The sequence below is a fragment of the Tachyglossus aculeatus genome, chromosome 4 (assembly GCF_015852505.1).
Source record: "Tachyglossus aculeatus isolate mTacAcu1 chromosome 4, mTacAcu1.pri, whole genome shotgun sequence".
NCBI classification, from domain to species: Eukaryota; Metazoa; Chordata; class Mammalia; order Monotremata; family Tachyglossidae; genus Tachyglossus; species Tachyglossus aculeatus.
In genome coordinates this window covers 117,437,409-117,461,245 of record NC_052069.1, presented here as the reverse complement: position 1 = coordinate 117,461,245, position 23,837 = coordinate 117,437,409, and the positions used below count along the sequence as shown (strand labels likewise).

At 53.2% G+C, this 23,837-nt stretch overlaps 1 protein-coding gene across 1 annotated transcript in view; it reads left to right on the top strand.

The window, feature by feature from the left end:
- Window positions 1–23,758, top strand: part of ENG (endoglin) — a 44,030-nt gene extending 20,272 nt beyond the window's left edge. Inside the window, exons 3-15 of the mRNA XM_038744679.1 lie at window positions 4,046–4,174; window positions 8,187–8,352; window positions 8,724–8,886; window positions 11,139–11,274; window positions 14,280–14,454; window positions 15,426–15,565; window positions 16,711–16,854; window positions 17,549–17,587; window positions 18,097–18,213; window positions 19,334–19,591; window positions 19,698–19,752; window positions 21,316–21,417; window positions 21,766–23,758. Of these exons, the coding sequence (XP_038600607.1) occupies window positions 4,046–4,174; window positions 8,187–8,352; window positions 8,724–8,886; window positions 11,139–11,274; window positions 14,280–14,454; window positions 15,426–15,565; window positions 16,711–16,854; window positions 17,549–17,587; window positions 18,097–18,213; window positions 19,334–19,591; window positions 19,698–19,752; window positions 21,316–21,417; window positions 21,766–21,884 (1,743 nt within the window). The 3' untranslated portion in view covers window positions 21,885–23,758. The remainder of the gene's footprint in view (window positions 1–4,045; window positions 4,175–8,186; window positions 8,353–8,723; window positions 8,887–11,138; window positions 11,275–14,279; window positions 14,455–15,425; window positions 15,566–16,710; window positions 16,855–17,548; window positions 17,588–18,096; window positions 18,214–19,333; window positions 19,592–19,697; window positions 19,753–21,315; window positions 21,418–21,765) is intronic.
- Window positions 23,759–23,837: the final 79 nt, after the last annotated feature.

The window sequence follows — 23,837 nt, the reverse complement described above, 5'->3', positions numbered from 1 at the left end:
CTCTCCCAAGTGTTTAGTACAGTACACTGCAATGGATAAATACGATTGATGTAGACAGTAAAAGGCAGAAACCCAGAAACTGCAAACAGTAACTCACTGTGCCAACCTCCTTCCGGGCAGATTCCAGTCGGGATGCTGGCTGTGTCCCCCAGTTCTGGTTCTGCCAGAAGTGGATGATGGGTTCTCAGGGGATTTCTTTGACAGCCGGCTCTTAATTGTGGTATTTGTTAAGCACTTACTATGTGCCAAGCACTATAGTAAGTGCTGGGATGGATAAATCGTGTTTGACACAGTCCCTGTCCCACACAGGGCTCACAGTCTTAATCCCCATTTTGTAGATGAGGAAACTGAGGTCCAGAGAAGTGAAGTGTCTTGCCCAAGGTCACACAGCAGACAAGTGGCAGAGCCGGGATTAGAACACAGGTCCTTCAGACTCCCAGGCCTGTGCTCTATCCATTAGGCTCTTCTCTTCCCTTTGCGGATCAAGTTCCTCTTGTCTGTCTCCTCCATCTCCAAGAGTCTGCTAGGCACCGATCAATTCCTGGAATCCCTAAAATGGTGTGCTAACTGGTCCAATTACTGCTGCACAACAGAAATTGCTCAACCCCACACAGCTGGTAGTTATTTCCATAAATCTCATTGTGATGCCAGTATAACATCCTCCCCCCCGGCATGGTCACCCTATGACTAATGAGAAGTCCTTGGGAGGAAAAGACACTACAGCTCTTTGGCAATTCCTGGTTGACTGAGTTCCTGGAATCTCCTCTGTGCACACCCCACGAACCGTGGAATTAGCATTTCAGCCCTTCACGGCTCCTCTGGTCTCAGGACCCAAGGAGGCAGGACAGGCTGGGCAGTCTGGGCCGGTGGATCTCTGGCTTCTCTTGGGCCAAAGTACTCCCTGAGTCTGGTTCCCAAGAAGAATTGGGTCTCCTGTCTCCCAGGGTTGATTGGTTTGGGGGCTCATTGGCCAGACGGGAGTGTTGGAGTGTCTGAGGGTCAGCTGGTCCAGGATGGTGACCAGGAACTCACTTCTCAGGGCCACGAGAGACCAGAGACCATTGAACTTGCAACCGGGAGCTGAGGTTGTACTTGCAGGTCAGCCGGCTGCTCTCCAGAGCCTTTGGTTTTCTGCTCTGGCCAGGGAGGGACAGGGGCTGCTCGGGGGTGGTGGGGAGAAGCTTCCAGTTCTCTGTGTGACAGGAGCTGATGGACAGACTCCTGCTTCAAAGCATCCTAACTCAGGACTCTGGGCAGACAGGTCCTCTGGTGTCCCTGACTCCACTGGGATCTGATCTCTTCCTGAACCAACAGAGTCCCTGCCTGCCTTGTAGCCTGGCCCTGCCCCTGTCCACCCCTGAGAATCCAGGCCCCAAAGTTCTGACACTCCCTGGCACCCACGCGGCATTGCTTAGTTCAGTGCTCTGTATACAGTAAGTGCTCAATAAATAAGATTGAATGAATCTCTGCCCCACTGGAGCTCTAGCCCTGGTACCCGTCCAGCAGCTGAACCTGCTTCTCTGACACCACTGGTTCAGGAGATCCCCCTTGACCTCCTCACCCTCACATCTTCATCATCAGTCAATCAATTGTATTTATTGAGCGCTTACTGGGTGCAGAGCACTGTACTAAGCACTTGGGAGAGTACAATATAAAAATGTAACAGACACATTCCCTGCCCACAGCGAGCTTACAGTCTAGAGGGGGAGGCAGACATTACTATAAATAAATTGCACACTTGTACATAAGTATTGTGGGGCTGTTGGGAGAGTACAATATAAAAATGTAGCAGACACATTCCCTGCCCACAATGAGCTTACAGTCTAGAGGGGGAGGCAGACATTACTATAAATAAATTGCACACTAGTACATAAGTGCTGTGGGGCTGGGAGCGGGGATGAAGAAAGGGAGCAAATCAGGAGATGCAGAAGGGAGTGGGAAAAGAGGAAAGGAGGGCTTAGTCAGGGAAGGCCTCTAGGAGATGTGCCTTCAATAGGTTTTGAAATTGGGGACAGTGGTGGTCTGCCAGATATGAAAGGGAGGGAGTTCCAGGGCCGAGGCAGGATGTGGGCGAAAGGTCGGCTGAGAGATGGAAGAGATCAAGGTACATTGAATATGCTGGCATTAGCGAAGCGAAGTGTGCAGTCTGGGTTGTAGTAGGAGAGTAGCAAGGTAAGATACTTGTTCTTGCCCTCCTCATCCTTTTCCTCACCCTCCTCTGCCTTCTCTTCACCTTCATCTTTGTAATCTTTGGTACGCCACTTGATCCCTCCTCCTCCTCCTTCTCCTCCTCCTTCTCTTCACTCTCCCCTTCCTTTTCCCCTCCTGCCCTGGGAGACAGAGCTGACAGTCTTCAAGATGCAGAAACGGGTGAGTCCTGGGGCTAAAGGAGGACTCAGACCTGGAAACTGGCCTACTCTTCCACAGCCCATCCTCGCAGGTGCCCCCAGAAAGCAATTTGGATACTGTGTTCGCTTGGCAGCTAGGCTAGAACAGTCAGGGCAGCTTGCAGGGAGGAATCAGATACCGGGGTCGGGGCAGCGGCAGGCGGGCAGGCAGCTGACTCCCAGCCAGCACTGGAGGGAGGGGAGAGTCTGCGGCTCCTCGCCTGGAAGAATTCCTGGAAGCCGCTTTCTATAAGTGGCTCCCCTCATGCTGGACTTTGAGGTAGAATCCACCTCCCTGCCCTGGCCCAGGTTCCAAACAATGGCTTCTGCACAACACAGAGGCAAAAATAGAACTGAGGCCCCACGCGGCCAAGCCACCCAGGGTCTGACCGAGGCTGGAGCACTAGGTTGGGGGCCTGGGTCCTCCCAACTCCCAGCCGAGGGGCCCAGGCCTGATGCCATCACCCCGCGGCCCAGGGAGTGAGGATCAGGGAAAGGGATGGAAGTGAAGCAGAAGGGGCCCAAGAAATCCTGTCACTTGGCTGGTCCCTGCCTGACCCAGGGGAGCTGGGGAGTAAATGAGGGTAACTTTTTTGGGTAGAGCTGGCTTCCTGCCCTAGAGGAAACTGGGAAGGAAAAGTTGGTAAGTGTGTTTGCGGGTGAGTGTGTAAGGGATTTACATGATTGAGAATGAATGTGGGTGTGTTGGAGTATATATGTGGTTGGGTAGGTTAGAGATATGTAAATTTCCATGCATGTGTGTGTGTCTGTGTGCGTGTGTGCGCGCCTGCCTGTGTGGGGAATTATCTGTGAACATATGTCTGGGGGCGTATATCTACATATGTGTACTTGGAAATTTACAAATGTTTGTCTTCTGTTAAAGTGGAAATCTGGAAACCCTGAGTGGGCTACTAATTTTTTGAATATTGATGATTCTGGAAGGTCACAAGCCTAAATCATCCCAAGTTCTCCACCCCCAATTATCCAGAGTGTGTGTGTGTGTGTGTGTGTGTGTGTGTGTGTGTACACATATGCACATGCAGAGGTTTGAGGACTGAGACAGAGTGGTCTGTTCTGTGGCAGAGAGACATGGTGAGTGTCAGGTGGGGATACCAGAGGGATGCCCAGAGTGGAGTCCTGTTGTCCTGTGAGACAGTGTCTTTTCTTCCTTTCCAATCCCTCTCACCCAGGGGCTGAGCAGTTATCTTGCACAGGGAGTCACCACTAAATACTGACAAAGATAATTCCATGAGATTCCGTCCCTTTCACCCTAAGAAAGAGCCTCAGATCCTCCACCCATGGCCAAGTGTCCTCACCCTCAGAGGGACACAGGCGTCCTAACCAGCTATACTGTCTCTTCTTCACCGTGGATCCTCTAGTGCAAATGAATTCCCTCCTTTTTCCCCGTGAGGGGATATGTCCCTGAGATCCTTGTCCTGGGAGAATACTTCCGGCCCATTGGTTAATAGGGCTTAAGGATAAGAGCAAGGTACTCTGGATAATGCAGCCTTGCAGAATCAGTGGGGCCAAAGAAGACTGAAGTCCTCTTTTCCCATTTTGAAAAGTTGATTCTGTGTGCCTCAAGCCACCAAGCGGGAATAATGGAATCCCTTTTCTTTTATCCTCGTCTCTTGCTCTCCCCACTCCGCTGCCCGCAGATGTCTGAACTGAAGCTGGAAATCAAGTCAGAAGACACCCAGCCGCGGGAGGTACACCTGGTGATCAGCGTCAGCACTACCGTTACTCTCCGTTTGCAGGCACCAGGAATCCAGCTCAACCTGTCCTATGTGAGTGCCAGACGCCCACAGACACCCTGGGCACCCTCCCTTCACGGTCCCTGGAGTGCATATTCCCCCACCACCACCCCATCCTGACCCTGGGATGCCCGCTCTGTGTTCCAGTGGGGAAAACTGAGGCCCAGAGATATCACCCAGTGAGTCAGGGACAGAACTCAGGCTCCCAGCCCAGAGCTGTGTATAAGATAGGCCCCTCTGTTTCTCTCGCTTATTCTGCCGAGAGATGACTGGAACCAACCCCGACCTTCTTTGGCTGTTCGCCCGTGGGGGATCCTGAGTCCGGGTGATCACAGCCAAGATGCCACATGGACAGCCCTTCCTCCAGTGCTCTGAGAGCAGTCCGGGAGCTAGGGAGAGAGGGAACTGTAGGCGGGAAATACTTTTTTTCATCTCTTGCCTTTCTGCCTCATCGTTCTCTGGTCTTCTGTTTCTTTTTCATTACTTGAGGTCTCACTGGATCTCCCTATCTCTGCCTCTTGCTTCTTGGCAATCTCTTTTTCCCTGGTATTCAGTCTCTCCTCAGCCCCTGCATCCTTATCTCTTTTGGTCTCAAAGTCTTCCTAGCAGGGTTGTTCCGGGTCTGTCTGTCTACCATCCTCCATCTGTCTCTGGTATCATTCCTCCTCTTCCTCCTTCTCCTGCCGCTGCTCCTTCCTCTCTGGGAAACAAGGACCCTCATCTTTTTTTTAAATGGTATTTGTTAGGTGCTTACTATGTTCCTGGCACTGTACTAAGTGCTCGAATAGCTACAAGTTAATCAGGTTGGACACAGTCCATGTCCCACATGGGGCTCACAGTCTTAATCCCCATTTTACAGATGAGCTAACTGAAGCACAAAGAAATGAAATGTCTTGCCTAAGGTCCCAGCAGATGTGGCAGAGTCAGGATTAGAACCCAGATCCTTCTGACTTGCAGGCACGTGCTCTATCCATTAAGCCACACTGCTTCTCAGCATGCTCCCCTCAGCCCCCAAAACCTGGTGGCTTCTGGAGGGGTTAGGGAGGGGACGGCTCTGTCCCTTCCAACTCTGGGCCTCAGGTCCCCCTCTTTGAAGTGGGAGAAATGGGTCCCACAGTGGCCTTGAAGCCAAAAGGGGCTTCAGTTCCCATCCCCTGGCCAGGCCATCTCCCCTGACCCCAGAGTCAGGCCAGTTCATGGAGCAGCTGGAAGCCCATTTCCCCCACCTCCTCTTCCCACAACTCTCCCTGTGCTGCAACCCTCTTCCCCCACGCACTTCACCTCTCCCCTCTACCTCTCGGCGGTCACCCCAGATTCCAGCCGAGCAGCAGCAGCTGACTTGGAGAGAGCCACGAGAGGCAGCCCCTGGTGTCCATTTTCTCCTACACAAACTCAGGCTCTCCCCTTCCCGTGAGCTTGGAGATCCTGGGACTGCAGCTTTAGGTGGGCTGGTCCTGGGACCAGTGCCTAACTTGCCACTCCAAAACCACTAAACTTTCCATGAATGGCGGGGAAGCTTGGGGTCTCTTGGGGTTGATGGTGAGTGAGCCACCAGGTGTGGCCAAGCCTACCGTGTAGAAGCTTCCTTCTCCCACACGGATAAGTTCCTCAGGTGGGTCAGGCTTTCCCTCGCCCCACTGACTTCAGGGCCCAGAGGATCCCCACAGGCAGCAGGCAGATCACCTCTGGGTCCCAACCGCAGAGGTCCCATCAGGGGAGACCGCCAAAGTGCACCTTAGATGATAAAGAGCTGGCATCAGCATTCTGGATTTGGCTCTCTTTGAGGAGGGCAGCCCCTCGGTGGCACTCTCACTCTCCGTGGGAGCCCCCTGGCACTATCCCCACTCCCTGGCAGCCTGGGCCGGGCCTGGCACCCGATCTGAGCTCCGAGCCGGCTGGAGCCTGGAGCATGACGCAGAGGACTTGAAAAGAGCCTGGGTCCCGGGCAGGAAGGTTGTGGCGGCCGCTGGCTCCGGCCGGGACCACGAGGTCCGGCTCTTCAGGTCCAGCCAAGCTCCTTCCTCTCGACAGCTAATAATACCCCGGGTAGACAATGGTGGGGGCGGGGGTGGCCGCTATCTGATGGAGCTTGGCACCAGGGCCGGGCGGGGGGACTGACCCCGACCCTGCTCCCTGTGTAGCAGCCACTCCTCCTCTCACCACAGAGGGGTCAGAGATCGGGGCGGGCGGGCGGGAGGCAGACGTCCGGTGTCAGAGCCCACCCCTAGGACCCCCTCCACCCTCCCCAATCCAGGCCAGTGTGGGTGTGAGGGGGTGAGATTCCCGAATGCTGAGTCAGATTTCCCATTGGGTAGCCTGGACTGCTCACTCCTCCCAGGAGGACCAATGGGCCAGGTCAGCCCTGGGGTGGCGGGGACAGCAGGGGCGGTGGAGCCATCTCATCATCATCATTGTCAATGGTATTTATCCAGTGCTTACTGCGTGCAGAACACCGTACTAAGCACTTGGGAGTGTGCAGTACAACAGAGGCGGTAGATATGTTCCCTACCCACAATGAGCTTACGCTCTAGAAGGGGAGACAGACATAAATAGAAGTCAATAATTTAGGGGACGGAAGCTGGTCCTCAGGAAGTGGGAATTAAGGGATAAGGCGGAGATGAAGGGTGGGAGACTGTGAGCCCACTGTTGGGTAGGGACTGTCTCTATATGTTGCCAACTTGTACTTCCCAAGCGCTTAGTACAGTGCTCTGCACACAGTAAGCGCTCAATAAATATGATTGATTGATTGATTGGGAGGGGCCCAGGGAGCACAGATTTCTAAACGTTTCTTCTACCTTTGGGCCTCTCCTCCCCCCTGGGGTTGCCCTCTAGGCTGCTGCCTGGGCCTGGTGAGGGGGGAGAAGAGAGAGATGGAGGCAGAATGGGGGGCCCATAAGGATTGGGTATGGGCAAATGGGAGCTGATAGGGTCTGGTGAAGGCTGAGAGGGGCAGAGCTAGAATTCTCACTCAGGACGGGACCTCTAAAGGCTGCCTAAAGCTCCCTTCTCCAGGCAAGTGAACTCATATCTAACCGGCACAGAACGGTCCCACTGGGCTTATATAAGGCTCTCTAAGGACAGACGCTCCCCAGCCTCCTTCAATAGCCTGTTCTGGTAGCTCATTTCCCGACAACCAGGAAGTCCTTCTCCATATCTAACCAAAATCTCTCCAGCTGCAATTCAATCCCGGCTCTGCCAATTGTCAGCTTTGTGACTTTAGGCAAGTCACATAACCTCTCTGTGCCTCAGTTACCTCATATGGAAAATGGGGATTAAGACTGTGAGCCCCCCGTGGGACAACCTGATCACTTTGTAACCTCCCCAGTGCTTAGAACAGTGCTTTGCACATAGCAAGTGCTCAATAAATGCCTTCATTATTATTATTATTTCTTCTCATTCGTTCCTCCGAGGCCACGGAGAATGACTTGTTAGCAGCCTCCTCATGAAAGCTTTGCTAAATTCAGTCAGCCCTCAGCCCTTTTTTTCCTATTTGTTAAATGCTTATTAAGTGCCAGGCACTGTACTAAGCACTGGGGTAGATATAACCTAATCGGGTTGGACACAGTCCATCTCCCGCACGGGCTCACGATCTTAATCCCCATTTTACAGATGAGAAAACTGAGGCACAGAGAAGTGAAGTAAGTTGCCCAAGGCCACACAGCAGACAAGTGGCAGAGCTGGAATTAGAACTCAGGTCCGCCCAGGCTCTATCCACTAGATCACAGTGCTTCTCAAAAAGCCTTTTCCTCAAGTAGCAGGCTCAACAACCCCCCATTCCTTTCACCTTCCCTTCCAGAACCTATTTCCGATAACCTTCCTCTCAGAGCGTTCCTGCTTCCACACCCTGCGGCCAACTCCACCTTTACTGTGATCCTTTGTCCAAATCCCCATTTCCTCATCAATCAATGGACCGTATCGCACACTTTCTTTGTACCAAGTGCTGGACTGAACTGTTCTGGTCAGGTTCTGCCCCTGGGTTGGGCGTGGGCCCTCCGAGCCCCGTTGACAGAAAGAACTCTCATTTTGCGCCCTGCTTCTTCCCTAGGACACCACCCTGCTGTACCCCTCAACCCCACAGCTGCCCCACACCCAGCTGCCCCCCCTCGCCAACGGCAGCCAGCTCCTTCAGTGGGCGCGGGACCGCTTTGGGGGCATCACGTCCTACGCAGAGATGGACGATCCCCAAAAAATCATTTTCCGGCTGGGCCAGGGTGAGTCCTCGCGCCAGGTTGGGCAGGGTGGGAGTGGAAGGGAGAATGAGTGAGTGAGTGAAGCTTGTTGTGGGCAGGGAATGTGTCTGTTTACTGTTGTATGGTGCTCTCCCAAGCGCTTAGCACACAATAAGTTCTCACTAATACGACTGAATGACTAAAAGAGTGAGTGTGTGGTGGGGAGGATAGGGAAGGAGGAGTTGAGATTAATTCAAGGAAGGAGGGCCTGGAAGGGAAGGGGGGAGCCTTCTCCCAGCGTGCCATGATCCTTCAGTTGAGTCAGGGGGGCAGAGGTGGGAGCAGGTCTGATAAGAGGGGAGTGGGGGAGAGCCCCCCGTGACACTCCCCTACCCCGTTCTGTGTTCCCCAAGCTCCCGAGAGGCCGGAGAAATGCATCCCACAGGCCAACTTCAATGCGGGGAGCTACCTGGAGTGGGAGGCCAGGGCCTCAGAGGTGCGAAGCTGCAGTTTCCACAATGGGCTGGTTGGGAAGGAGGCTCACATCCTAAGGGTGCGGCAAGACCCCACGGCCAGGTGAGTGGGCCGGGAGGCTCAGCCTCCTTCAGGGACCCTCGTGGGTGCCTCCATCACATCCCTCATCCACCCTTTCTGTGCCACCAGGATCAGGCAGCTTGCCTCCTCCACGGCGCTTCTCCAGGGGCTCCTGGGAGGCAGGAAGCCGGCTTCCCTCCTACTCCCCATCCCCACTCTCTCTCTTTCCCCTCGCCTCTTCTCCTCCAACGCCTACAGTCAATCAAAAGTCTTCAATACAAGGAACTGGCAGTGTGAGGGTTTGAAAATTTGGTCGATTTTAGACCGTCTCTAGACAGTAACTTCACTGTGGGCAGGGACCACATCTACCAACGCTGTTGTATTGTACTCTCCCTAGAGCTCAGTACATAGAAAGTGCTCAATAAATACCGTTGATGATGATCCGGACAACAGAGGATGAGCCAACATTTTGGGAGAGTGTTGCCTGTCTAAATGTTATCTACTATAACATCATACATGAATATGAATATTCCATCAATCAATCGTATTTATTGAGCACTTACTGTGTACAGAGCACTCTATTAAGCACCTGGGAGAGTACAACACAACAATATAACAGACACATTCCCTGCCCACAGTGCGCTAACAGTCTAGTCTACCTATATTAACGAACACTTACTCCGTGTGGCTTGGTGTTTACCTGGAAGAGAAGGAAGGATCAAAATGTTGTGAGTTCCTAAGAGCCCGGGAGCAGTGCTCTGCACCCAGTGCCCACTGCAGGTGCCCAGTCAAGGCTGTGGGTGGTTGTGGCAGTGGTGATGATATTGGGTTTACACTGGGATTGTGCATTGCTGAGAAGCAGTGTGGCCTAATGGATAGAACACAGGCCTGAGAGTCAGAAGATCAGGGTCCTAATCCCTGCTCTGCCACTTGCCTGCTGTGTGACCCTGGGCAAGTCACTTAACTTCTCAGGGCCTGAGTTCCCTCATCTGCAAAATGGGGATTCCATACCTGTTTTCCCTCCTGTTCGGCTTGCTTCTACCCCAGTGCTTAGAACAGTGCTTGACCCATTGCAAGCGCTTAACAAATCCCACTATTACTATTATTTAATAAGGAGACTATGTTAAGCACTACTTTTTAAATGCTTACTATGTTTTAAGCACTGTACTAAGCACTGAGGTAAATACAAGGTAATCAGGTTGTCCCACATGGGTCTCACGGTCTTAATCCCCATTTTACAGATGAGGCAACTGAGGCACAGAGAAGTTAAGTGACTTGCCTAAGGTCAGGGACCCAGGGTCACACAGCAGACACATGGTGGAGCTGGAATTAGAACCCAGGTCCTTTGATGCCCAGGCTATGTACACTAGGCCATGCTGAGTCTGGGGAGTCAAGAATCAGGGACCGAGCGAGAGTTTTTCTATGTGGGTGGCATCATTTTCCAAGTGAACCACGACACTGTCAGGCGCTGTCAGTCTCCCTAAACTCTATTCTCTTTAATACAATCAACACGTGAGCAGCATCTCTACTTCCTCTCCCCTCTTTCATTCATTCATTCATTCATTCATTCAATCGTATTTATTGAGCGCTTACTGTGTGCAGAGCACTGTACTAAGCGCTTGGGAAGTAGAAGTTATCTTTCCTCCTTCTGCCCCTCCAAAAGAAGACTTCAATCGGAAAAATTTCACTGCCCCCAGCTAAACCCCAAGAATGCTTCGGGGCCAGCTATTTGTGCCTGCTCTTGCCCCCTGGATTTCCAGTGGACCTGTCCTAGGCAAGTGGGAGAGCCAGTGGCCTGTTTCCCCCAGCTGGCCCCTCTCCTCCAGTCTCCCATCCTCCCACCACCCCCGCTGGTACCTAACAACACGCAAATTCGTGAAGCGTTCCATATTTTTCTGCCAAGCTAGCTCTCTTCCTCCCTTCAAGGCCCTACTGAAAGCTCACCTCCTCCAGGAGGCCTTCCCAGACTGAGTCCCCTCCTTCCTCTCCCCCTCGTCCCCCTCTCCGTCCCCCCATCTTACCTCCTTCCCTTCCCCACGGCACCTGTATATATGTATATATGTTTGTACATATTTATTACTCTATTTTACTTGTACATATCTATTCTATTTATTTTATTTTGTTAGTATGTTTGGTTTTGTTCTCCGTCTCCCCCTTTTAGACTGTGAGCCCACTGTTGGGTAGGGACTGTCTCTATATGTTGCCAGCTTGGACTTCCCAAGCGCTTAGTCCAGTGCTCTGCACACAGGAAGTGCTCAATAAATACGATTGATTGGTTGATTGATTGATTGCAGTGCTCAGACGGTGGAAGTGAAGCTGGACCTGACCTGTCAGGAGGGGAACACGGTGCAAGGAGAGGAGACCATCCTGATTCTGCAGAGTCAGCAGAGCGTGACCTGGGCCATCGATGCCCTCCAAGTGAAGATCTGGGTAAGCCCCCTCCCCTCTGTTCCTCTCCGCTCTCCCCCACCTAATCCATCCAATTACCAGCAGACTACCCACCTCTCTTTTCTTCCCTGTTCGCTCTCCCCATGAGGGTACCTAGAGTAAGACTCCCTTTGTCCCCTCTCACCTGGCCAAATTGCCCCCCTCAATGGGTGAGCGATCATCAGCACAGTTCAATCAAACAATCAATGCATTGAGCACTCACTAAATGAGCCCATTGTTGGGTAGGGACCGTCTCTATATGTTGCCAACTTGTACTTCTCGAGCACTTAGAACGGTGCTCTGAACATAGTAAGCGCTCAATAGATACGATTGAATGAATAAATGAAATGCAGAGCACTGTACTAAGTGCTTGGGAGAGAACAATACAACAGAATTAGTGGACACAATCCCTGTCCATAATAAGCTTACAGTCTATAGGGGGAAACAGACATCAATTGAATTGATGTCAGTTAATCAATTAATTGAATCAATTAATCAATAGCATTTATTGAGCACTTACTGTGTGCAGAGCACTGTACTAACTGAGAGAGTACAATTCTAACAATATAACCGAGTTGGTAGATACGTTCCCTGCCCACAGTGAGGTTACAGTCTAGATGGGGAGACAGATGTTAATATAAATAAATAATATAATAATATAATATAATATAATATAATATATAATATAATAATGGAAATAAATTACAGCTATGTACATAAGTGGGGCTAAGGGAGGGCTGAATTAAGGGAGCAAATCAGGATAATGCAGAAAGGAGTGGGGGAAGAGGAAATGAGGGTTTAGTCAGGGAAGGCCTCTTGGAGGAGATGTGCCTTCAATAAGGCTCTGAAGCAGGGGCGGGGAGAATAATTGCGTGCAGGATGTGAAAAAGGAGGGAACTCTAGGCTTGAAGCAGGATGTGGATGAGAGGTCAGCAGCAAGATTGATGAGCTCGAGGTACAGTGAGAAGGTTGGTATTAGAGCGTGGCTCAGTGGAAAGAGCCCGGGTTTTGGAGTCAGAGGTCATGGGTTCGAATCCCGGCTCTGCCAATTGTCAGCTGTGTGACTTTGGGAAGTCACTTCACTTCTCTGGGCCTCAGTTACCTCATCTATAAAATAGGAATTAAGAACGTGAGCCCCCTGTGGGACAACCTGATCACCTTGTAACCTCCCCAGCACTTAGAACAATGCTTTGCACATAGTAAGCACTTAATAAATGTCATTATCATTATTATTATTAGAGGAAAGGAGTGTGTGGGCTGGGCTGTAGTAGGAGAGTAGTGAGGAAAGGTAGGAGGGGGCAAGGCGATTGAGTGCTTTAAAGATGATAGTAGGGAGTCAAACATTCAGCCCATAATAATAATAGTAATGACAATGGTATTTGTTAGGACTTACAAAGAGTCAAACACACAAAGTGCTAAAATCAATCATTAGTATGACTTGAGGAGCAAGTAGCAGTGGTAGTAATAATAGTGATAGCAACAAAAATGATATTTACTTTTTGCAGAGCACTGCTCTAAGCACTCCGGGGGGAAAAATTTGCAGGTGGAAATTGGATGCTGGTCCTGGCCTACTATGGGCTAAGCACTCTACTAAGCGCTTAGAAGAGTACAATAGCATTAGTAGACATAATCCCTGCCCTGGGAGACCTGGCAATCCAGTGGGGAGACAGGATACTTATATACATTTCAGATAGGAGAAGAAATAGAGTATGAAGACAGGTATGTAAGTGCAACTGGATGGGTTTAGGAGATGTGAATTGTCGAGGTGTCAGTTGTAGGAGGGATAAAGTGGGATGGGAAAATGAGAGAATAACTCAGGTAAACCTTCCTAAAGGAGGTGTGTTTTGGTTTTGGTTTTTTTTTAGTAGGGTTTGAAGATGGGGGAAAGCAGTGGTCTTCTGGATCTGAAGGGAGAGGGAGCATGGCTCAGTGGAAAGGTCATCATCATCATCAATCGTATTTATTGAGCACTTACTTTGTGCAGAGCACTGTACTAAGCGCTTGGGAAGTACAAGTTGGCAACATATACAGTCCCTACCCAACAGTGGGCTCACAGTCTAAAAGTCATGGGTTCTAATCCCAGCTCTGCCACTTGTCAGCTGTGTGACTTTGGGCAAGTCACTTCACTTCACTGTGCCTCAGTTACCTCATCTGTAAAATGGGGATTAAGACTGTGAGCCCCAAGTGGGACAACCTGATCTCCTTGTATCCCCCCCAGTGCTTAGAACAGTGCTTTGCATATAGTCAGTGCTTAAGAAAAAAAAAAGAAAAAAAAGAAAGAAAGGGAGCTCCAGACAGGAAGGAGGGTGTGGGCAAGGTGTTGGTGGCTTTCTGATTCTGCTGTGGCTGGTGGAGGAGGAGAAAGAGGTGGGCTTGGGAAGGGGGAGAGGGAACTAGAAGGAAGCTTTTGGATCCTTTGAGGGCTGAGGGGACAGAAGAGGCTTGAACTCCAGGTTACTGGGGAGCCCCTCTTCCTCTAGATGTGCAATTCTTTTTCCTCCATTTCTCTCTTCCCCACTTCCTCCCTTTTTCTCTGAATTTCAGTCTCTATTTAATAATAATAATAATAATAATGGCATTTATAAAGTGCTTACTATGTGCAAAGCACTGCTCTAAGCACTGGGGAGTTTACAAGGTGATCAGGTTGTCCCACAGAGGGCTCACAGTCTTAATCCCCATTTTACAGATGAGGTAACTGAGGCCCAGAGAAGTGAAGTGACTTGCCCAAAGTCACACAGCTGACAATTTTAGACTGTGAGCCCACTGTTGGGTAGGGACTGTCTCTATATGTTGCCAACTTGTACTTCCCAAGCGCTTAGTACAGTGCTCTGCACACAGTAAGCGCTCAATAAATACGATTGATGATGACAATTGGTGGAGCCAGGATTCGAACCCCTGACCTCTGACTCCAAAGCCCGTGCTCTTTCCACTGAGCCACGCTGCCGCTACTTCCGTCTCCCTCTGTTGGTTGGTCTTTCTGTCTATCGGTGGATCTCTTGTCTCTACAGTCCACAGGAGTTAATTTCGTCAAGATGTTTCCCGAATCGAAATTACCCGGCTTAGCCCTCCCCGACACCCAGGAAGGGCTGCTGCACGAGGCCCTGAAGCTGAACGCCGACCTCATCGCCTCCTACACTGAGATTCCACCCTCCAGGAAGGTCACCCTCAGCTTCCCCAGATGCGGTAAACTGATCCTGCCCCGGGACCCTCCCTTTTCCCTCCCCGACCCCCCACAGACGACCTGCGCCCCCAAAAGAGGCCAGGGATGAGGAACCCCTGAGCCACTTACTTTGCTCTGTCCTTTATTCTTTGAGATGCTCCAGTTCTGGGGTTGACTAAGCCACTGCTGGTTTGGGGCACAGGAAGCCCAGTGGGGTCCCCTTAATAATAATGATAATTGTGGTATTTGTTAAGCGCTTACTATGTGCCAAGAACTGTTCTAAGCGCTGGGGAGATACAAGGCAATCAGGTTGTCCCACATGGGGCTCACAGTCTTAATCCCCATTTTCCAGATGAGGGAACTGAGGCACAGAGAAGTCAAGTGACTTGCCCAAAGTCACACAGCTGATAAGTAGCGGAGCCGGGATTAGAACCCATGATCTCTGACTCCTAAACCCGCGCTCTTTCCACTGAGCCATGCTGCTTCTCCAAGGTGGCCCTTCGCTGGCCCCAGGAGTGACACAAGCCCTCCGGGGGCTATTCCACCGTGGCAGCAGGCACCACACAGAATGGGGAGGGGTGTGTGTGAGCAGATAAACTCCTGGGACGGCTGCTCTTCCGCCAGCAGTTAAAGCCACTCTGCCTGACACTGTCCTCCAACTAACCCAGAGGATCTACAACTTTGTTATCCCCAATCCCCATGCCCCGCATGCCCCCGTCCCCTGCTAGTTCCCCAGAGTCTGCCACGGGAGGGAAGGCATGCAAGTGCGGGGGGACAGTTCACCCCGTTCCAACAGCTATGGCTCTCACTATCACCTCCTGCGATGTGCAGCTGCTCCTTATCCTTGACCCCCAGAGAACATCCCCATATGCCCTTCACGGACCCCTTGAACCTCATTCTACTAGGGAAAGACGGTTCAGAGCTGGGCCCTGAGACTCTGGCTCCTCATCTCTCTCTCTCTCTCTCTCTCTCTCTCTCTTCACCCTCACCCCAGGCCTAAGCACTACGATGCCAACTACCCCAGGAGTGATCCTGGCCAAGGAAAGCTGTGCCCGGCAGATGCTGACAAATCTGCTCAAAGCCGAGTGCTCTGGGAACTTCATGGAGATCATCCTGGATAAGCAGGTTCTAATGGTGAGGACCCAGGAGCCAGGGCCTCTGGGCCTGGGACAGCTCTCTGAGGGCAGGAGGAGGCAGAGAAGGGGCTGGCCCAGACACCAGCTCCTGGTCCAGCTAGGTTCCCAGCCCTCTGGCCTCATCTGGCGTTGAGGATGAGGACCCCTGGGTGTTTTTATAAATAATAATAATAATAATGGTATTTGTTAAGCATTTACTATGTGTCTAAGCACTGGGGGAGATACAAGGTAATCAGGTTATCCCAGGTGGGGCTCACAGTCTTCATCCCCATTTTACAGATGAGGGAACTGAGGCCCAGAGAAATTGACTTGCCCAAAATCACACAGCTGACAAGTGGCAGAGCTGGAATTAGAACCCATGACCTCTGACTCCCAAGCCCGGGCTCTTTCCACTAAGCCACGAAATGAGAAGCAGTGTGGCTTGAGAGTCAGAAGGACCTGGGTTTTAATGCCTCCCTCGCTACTTGTCTGCTGTGTAACTTCAGGGCAAATCACTTCACTTCTCTGTGTCTCAGTTCCCTTATCTGTAGAACAGGGATGGACACTTTGAGCCTCATGTGGGACACAGACTGTATCCAACCTGATTAGCTTGTATCTACCTCAGTGTTGAGTACAGTGCCTGGCACACAGTAAGCATTCAATAAATACCATTAAAAGAACCCACTGCCATTAGATGATGGAAGTGGTAAACAAAGTGGGCTTCTAGGAGGAAGAGGAGACAGGGACTTCACACTAGCCTCAAGCTGGGTCTTCACCAGCAGAAACCATACTAGGTTTCCCCAAGGACTTGAAAATGACTTGAATGCCCCAAAGAAAATGAGTTCTAACTAGTCTGTCACCTTGAGTTTCCACAATGCATCACTCTTCTCTGCCCCAGGAGGGAGATTAGTCATGTAATGCCCCCTCAACCATTTCCATAAAGAGGACTTTGCTGATTAGAGGATGAGGGAGTGAGATTAGACCCTCTCATCCTCCCCACACAATGATCCAATCAGTGGGTGGTATTCCTTGGGATAATAAATTCCTCCCTTTGGCTCTATAGACAAGGGCCCTTGAGCCCCCAAAGCAAGTTCCTGACCTGGTGTAGACAGGCCAGTGCCCCAGACCTGTCCCGGGCAGTGACCTTGGGCTGTCCTCCCACAGGCCTTGAACTGCCCAGTCTTGGACATCTCCTTCCGGAAAATGCCCGGCTGCCAGGCGCAGGAAGACAGCAGCCAGTTCTCCCTGCGCAGGTCCTCGGCGGAGTGCGCCATGCAGATGGAGGACTTCCTCCTGCTCAAGAACGAGGTGAGGCAGGTGGGGGACAGCGGGGGTGTCCCAAGCCTGCCATCCTGGGCAGGAGAGGGCGAGCCGGTGGCCCCCATCCAGCTGGTTTTCTTCTCCCTGGGGCCCCCAGGATTCCCCAGAAATCCCAAGCCCCGGGCTTCCTTCTCACTGTAAAAAGTGTTCGGGTTCTGCAAGGCCCCATCCTCACCTGCCACTTCAAGCCCATCCCTTCCCAATCAGCTTCGACAGGCCCCATGGACCCCACCCCAAGCTGGGGCTACCATAGGGCCCCTCCTTTGAGCCTGGCATGAGGGAGGGCTGTCAGAGGTGAGAGATGGGAGGTGGAGCGGGGAGGGGCGGGAGCCAGGCTGTGGAACTGAAAACAGAGGTGGCACTGGAGGTAGGCAAATGGAAACACCACCACCCCCCCGCCTTCGTCTCACTACCCACAAGCACACACCCCCATCCCCAGGAGCCTCATCGCAAGGCCGCGACCAGGCCAGAGCGGAGACTGGCTTCCAGTTTACCCAGGGGCTGCTGGCCATAGCCCCTGTTGGTCAGGCAAACTCCTGGGTCCCCATCCGTGCCTGGCTGGGCCCCCTTGCTCTCCCCGGGTCCACTTACCCCATCGGAAAGAGGCCTCACCCAGGCCTGCCCGGCCTTAACGGGTCCCTTCCCAGCAAGCTCTTAACTGCTCGACTTCTACCTCCCACAGGTGGTGGTGACCTTGATCTTGGACCCAGAGCCCTTGGTGGTGAGCAGCAGGGAATGTGGGACTCTCTCCCATCTTTCCTTCCCTCTCCCTCTCTTTCCAACCCCAAGTGCCCGTGGGCTCAGCTGTAGCCCTGCTGATCTAGATGCTGACTTTTCCGGCCCTAGTTTGGGTCCTGTCAACCTCTAGGCCCAGGTCCTCCCTGGACGATAGAGAGGTGAGAAGATATCCCTTGAGAAGATAGCAAGGTATAGCGGACAGGGTGTGCGGCTGGGAGTCAAGAGACCTGGGTCCCAACCCCAGCTCTGCCACTGCCCTGCTATGTGGCCTTGGACAACTCACTTACCCTCTCTGTGACCAATTTCCTCATCGGTATAAAGGGAATAGCAGCTCCACTTTCCCACCCTTTAAAACTGTGACCCTCAAAGGGAGCAGAGACTGTCTGTTCTGTTTGTCCCATATCCATTCCAGCATTTAGCGCTGTGCTTGGCACCTTGGAAACTTGTTGTGCCCTTATTATTAATAGATACCATTATTATTATTATTATTAGGTGCCTGTGCAGTGCATGAACCCTGATGACCTCTCCTTCCAAATGGACCTATACCACAGCCCAGACTTCAAAGAGTTCCTCTCTTCCATTGAGCCAGGACAAACGATTTATGTTCAGGTAAGGGCTGCCCTGCCCATGGTTCTGAATTTCTCTTTCACTCAGTCAGTCAATCAATCAATGGTACTTATTGACCTCTTACTGTGTGCAGAGTATTGTATTTACCGTTTGGGAGAGTACAATTTAACAGTAGACATTTTCCCTCCCCATAGCAAGCTTACAGTCTAGAAGGACTGTAAACTCTCTCTTTCTCCCTTTCTCTCTCTCTCACACACACACACACACAGGTCTAAGATCCTAATCCAGGAATCCCAAGAATTTCCTCATAATTTCAAGTTCACCCATGCCATGTGATTTTAGGCCAGTCACTGCCTGCCTCTTGTCCCAGTTCCCCTCTCTCACCTGGCAACAGGCAACTCCATTTCTCAGAAAGGTGAGAGAGAGAAGATCTGGATTGGAGAATCCTGGAGCTGGGAGGAACAATGCCTAACCCACTGCCTTTAAGCCGCAGGTTCTAGTTATACTGTTATATTGTGCTCTCCCAAGTGCTAAGTACAATGCTCTGCACACAGTATAACTGACAGACTGAAAGCCCACCCATTAGCCCTCACCCCCTAGGGAAGTTCCACTGTACTAAGCACTTGGGAGAGTTCAATATAACAGACTTGTTAGACATGTTCCCTACCCACAACAAGTTTACAGTCTAGAAGGGGAGACGGGCATTCATACAAATAAACAAATTACATGTATGTGTATAAGTGCTGTGGGGCTGAGGGAGAGGAGAATAAAGGGAGCAAATCAGGGTGATGAGGATGGGAGTGGGAGAAGAGAAAATGAGGGCTTAGTGGCTTAGTCAGGGAAGGTCTCTTGGAGGAGATGTGCCTTCAATAAGACTTTGAAGGTGGGGAGAATGATATTCTGTCGGTTAGTAATCTGATAGTATTATCAAGAAGCAGAGTGGCTTAGTGGAAAGAGCATGGGTTTGGGACTCAGAGGATGTGAGTTCTAATTTCGGCTCTGCCACTTGTCTGCTGTGTGACCTTAGACAAGTTGCTTAACTTCTCTGGGCCTCAGTTATCTCAGTCCCACGTGGGACGACCTGATAATCCTGTACCTACCCAAGTGCTTAGAACAGTGCTTGGCACATAGCGTTTAACAATACCATTATTCTTATCGCTAGGTGAAGGTGTCACCAGCAGGCAAGGAGATGAATCTGCAGTTGCAGGAGTGCACGCTGGACTTGGAGCCGGGCCCCAAAAGCTGGAACCTGATCCAGCTGGGCATGGCCAAGAGTCCCCGGGTCAGCCTGCTGTCCCCCGGGTCCCCCGCGGGGCCTACCAAGAGATTCAGCTTTCTCTTCTGGAAGGACCCGATGCCCGCCCGATCCACGGTCACCCTCAACTGCAGCATCCGCCTGCAGTACAGGAGCTGGAGCAAGGTGAGGGGCCGCTGTGGGCGGGCCGGGCAGCCGGGGCACGGAGGGTCTGGGGTCGAGAGGCGGGAGCACCTGGCCGGCTGCAGACCGCTCTCCTCTGCCTCCTCAGGATTTCCAGGTGTCAGTTCTGAAGCAGCTGAAGATCAGGAATCCGGTCCAGCCCAGTGAGTTACATTTCGGTTTTTTCCTGCCCTGGAGCAGAGGGGTAGGGAGGGGGTAGGGTACAGTCAGAGTCCGGCAGCCCTGCCCAGCTCCCAGCCACCAGGTGGGATGGGGAGAAGAAGAACGGGTGACTTCGGAAAGCATTGTGGTCTGGTGGACAGAGCACAGGCCTAAGAGTCAGAAGACCTGAGTTCTAATTCCGGCTCTATCGCTTGTCTGTTGTATGACCCTAAGTAGTCACTTCCCTTCGCCTCAGATTCCTCTTGAGGCACAGAGAAGTGAAGTGACTTGCCCAAGGTCACACAGCAGACAAGAAGAGGTAGAGCATGGCCTAGTGGAAAGAGCATGGGCCTGGGAGACGGAAGGCTTGGGTTCTTTTCCCAGCTCTGCCAATTGCTTTCTGTGTGATCTTGGGCTAGTCAATTAATCTGTGCCTCAGTTCTCCTATTCTCCCTCCTGCTTAGACCGAGAGGCCCATGCGGAACAGGGACTGTGTCCAACCCAAATAACTTGCATCTATCCCAGCACTTAGAATAGTGTTTGACATATAGTAAGCGCTTTGACAAATACCTTAAAAAAAGAAATGGCTGAACCGGGATTAGAACCCAGGTCCTTCTGTCTCCCAGGCCCAAGCTCGATCCATTAGGCCATGCTGCTTCTCTAACTAGGAGTTGCCAATCAGCTCTTCCCCTTCAGAGGTGGTTGCCACAGGGAGACGTGGCTCCCAGGGGAGCAGGCCGGGGGTGAGCCAAACTGGCCCAAACTCACCCCTCATCTGTCCCATTCAGGTTCATGAATTTCTGGTCCCGAGGTGGCTGATGGGGCAGGGCCAAGCAGCGGTGGGGAGGGGAGCGGAGAAGGGGAGCCGATCTTCACCCCCCTGTTTTCCGGGCAGCCTGGGCCCCGCCAGACCCCACCCTCCTCCCCCTTGGCTCGGAGGGCCACTCGGGCGGGGAGCGTGGCTGGCCTTCCTTCCTCTCTGGAACGTGTCTGAGACACATCTCTCTCTTGGACGGGGCTCCCAAGGGGCCCCCGGAATGCTCGGCTCCCCCTCCCACCCCCAGGCTTCCGGCCTCTGTCGCCTCGCTTTCCTCCCCAAACTCCAGAGCCACAAAGCAAGGAAGACAGCGGAGCCAGGACTGTCCCCCGCCAGTCCCAGGCCCTCACTGGCTTGGCCCAAGAGCCCCGAGGCACACTTTTTCCAGATGGACCTACAGGTCCGGAGCAGATGGGAGACATCCGAGCTGCACTTGGGAGTTCCCAGGAACCTCTGTGGTTACCCCCAAAGAAGCACCAGATAGTCATTCTTCGAGTTCCCAGAGTGCTTTCTCCCTGAAACCCAAAGCAGACCACTAGGGATAACAGGCTAAATTAATCTTTATATTCCCAAGGCCTGGAAGCTTCTGCCAGGAAAAGCCATTCTCTAGCCCCTTCCACTGGGGCTGCGGGGGAGCTGGATGAACTGGGACACGGAGAGGGGGACTGGGGTGGAGAAGAGGGTTGGTGTCCAGGGGAGAGGCCTCTCTCTCTAACCATTCTTTGTTATCTCTCCCCTTTGCCCCCAGCCCAGGGCCTGGGTATGCCCACTGTCCTGGGTATCACCTTTGGCGCCTTCCTCATTGGGGCACTGCTCACGGCCGCTCTCTGGTACATCTACTCGCACACACGTAAGTAGCCGCCGCCCGCTCAAGTATTCCCAAGGTCATCGCATTGCCCCAGAGATGCCAAAAGCCAAGGTGGGGAGGGGGGTGATCCGTTCCAGAGTGGGTTCTCTGGAGGAATCCCCTCCACGCTGTGAGCCAGGAACACCCCCCCTTGGCCTCCCCCACCACTTTCCCCCCTCCTCACCTAGTTGAAGCCAAAGAGGTCTGAGGCCCCCATGGAAACCAGATAGCAGGTTACCCGGGGGTGAGGAGCAAGCCCTTGACAGCCACCGCCCTTCCCCCCCCACCTTCCTGGGCACCACAGGGAGACATGGGGAGGGCTGACCTAGTCTCCCATTGGTGCCCACGCAGGTCCCACGGGCAAGAGGGAGCCTGTCATGGCCACAGCCCCGGCCTCCGAGAGCAGCAGCACCAACCACAGTATTGGCAGCACCCAAAGCACTCCCTGCTCCACCAGCAGCATGGCGTAGCCTGCCTTGGCCCCGGCCCTCCCCACACCCACCCACCCACCCATGGGAGAGGACTGGGTGCCCATCTACCCTAGACTGCACCAGTCACTGGAGAGGGAGGCCACGGACAGTGCCACGGACAGCCTCGTTCCGGCCCCTTTGCTACCCAAATGTCCAGACCCACCCCCTTGCCGGACAAAGAGCAGGGGGCCACCCCTCTCTGGGCCCTAGACTTTCGGAGGGTCACGGAGCTCGCTGGGGCCTGGCCACTCCAGACTGAGGGCAGCTGGAGAGCACCCGGCAGGCGAGAGGGCAGGTCGGTCTAGGCCTCAGCTTAACCTGACCGTCGCAGACACTGACAGCGCCCTGGTGATGGGAAGATCGGCTCTGCTGACAAGCGAGACTTTGGGCCACTGTCATCCCCACCTACCTGCGGATCGGCCGCTGGGAACTGGGGCCGCGCTCCCCTTCCCAGCCCTGGGCGGCGAGGAGTGTCCGACACCTTGGCCAGCCTGGGCTGCAGCCCTCTCTCCTGATGTCGAGGTCTTATACATTCAATGAATGGTTGTATCGATCCCAGTCTCCAGCCCCAAGTAAACCCCCTCCTCCCTTAACCCAGCGCTGGCCCAGCCTCCCTCTTTCTAGGCTTTTTCTGCTCCCCCGCAGAAGCCTCTGCCTGCAGTCAAATCCTCCCGAGTGTCCAGAGGGCTGAGGAGGGGAACAGAGGAGGGCTGAAACACCTTCGGGTTGACCCTGGCTCTGGTAGAGGGGGAGGGAGGAGGCCAGCAGCGAGCCTGCTCTGTACCTGCGCATGCTGCATTGCAATGCTATTGTATTAACATATTTCTTCCTTGTATTTTTATCCTGGGATGAGAGGTCAGAGAAGGCTGGGGAAGCCAGAGGAGTGGATTTGAAGTCCACACCACAGCCCATGGGCTTCGCTCCAGTCGGCTGCTCTTTATTTATTCAAGGGGCCTGGGGGACCCAAACTGAACTCTGACCACCACCACGCCACCCCCCCACCCGCCCAGGGACTCAGCTGCTGCCCCAGGCTCGTGGGCGAGGGCTGGGGTGAGGTGAGAGATTGGGAGTCAGGGGGGATACCAGTTCCAGAGTACCTCTCTGTCCTCTTTGGGGTCTGGAGCTGCGCTAAGGAGTGGAGTCCCGGCCGTAGGGGACGACAAGCCCAGCCGTTTCTGCCCGTGAACTTCCTCCAGGCCTCAACTTCCTTTGCCGGCCAGGGCCCACCGCCCAACGCCTTCCACCGTGGCTTAGCAGCCGGAGTTAACTGCAGCCAGTGCAAGCTCTGGACAAAGAGAGCCAATCCAGAGTGCACTGAGCACTGGGCTGGGAGGGTTGCTGGCCCGAGGGCAGCCCTCCACCATCCTGCTGAACTCCAAGAGGCTCCCTAGAAAGGGTCAGTCAGCCAGCACTTTTCCCATTTCCTACAGCCCACGCCACCGCCCCACAACAGGAATCCCTAACCGCCTCCGCCCCAACCATGTCCATCCTGCCCAGAAATAGGGTACAGTGGCTGCCTCCTGTTGGCCAGCTGTCCCACCCGTGGCAGACTCGCAGAGCGGGGGCGGCTCCAGCATTCTACCTGGCACCAATAAATCTAGCCCAGAAAACGCCTCTCTGCTGCCCTTGCTTTCCTCAACCGCAAGGCAGGGTGGAGGGTCTGACACCTGAGCCCCAGTTTGGTGCAGCTCCGACCTCATAGGGGGGACTACAATCCTGACCGACTTGGTGCAGTGGCTCCTCCTCCCCCTCGGGTGTGTGCATGTTGGGCGGGGGGAGAGGCGGCTCAGCCAGGGCCTCACGGGAAGACCCTCACCAAGGCCCCACTCAGCCCAAGCTGTTGGGCTCCCCTCCTGCCACCTCTCCTTCCATTCTGCACACAAACCCCACCAGCTACTGAAGCCACCCTCTCATCTGCCAGTCTCTTCCCTCAGCTCCCCAGGGTCAGGGGAA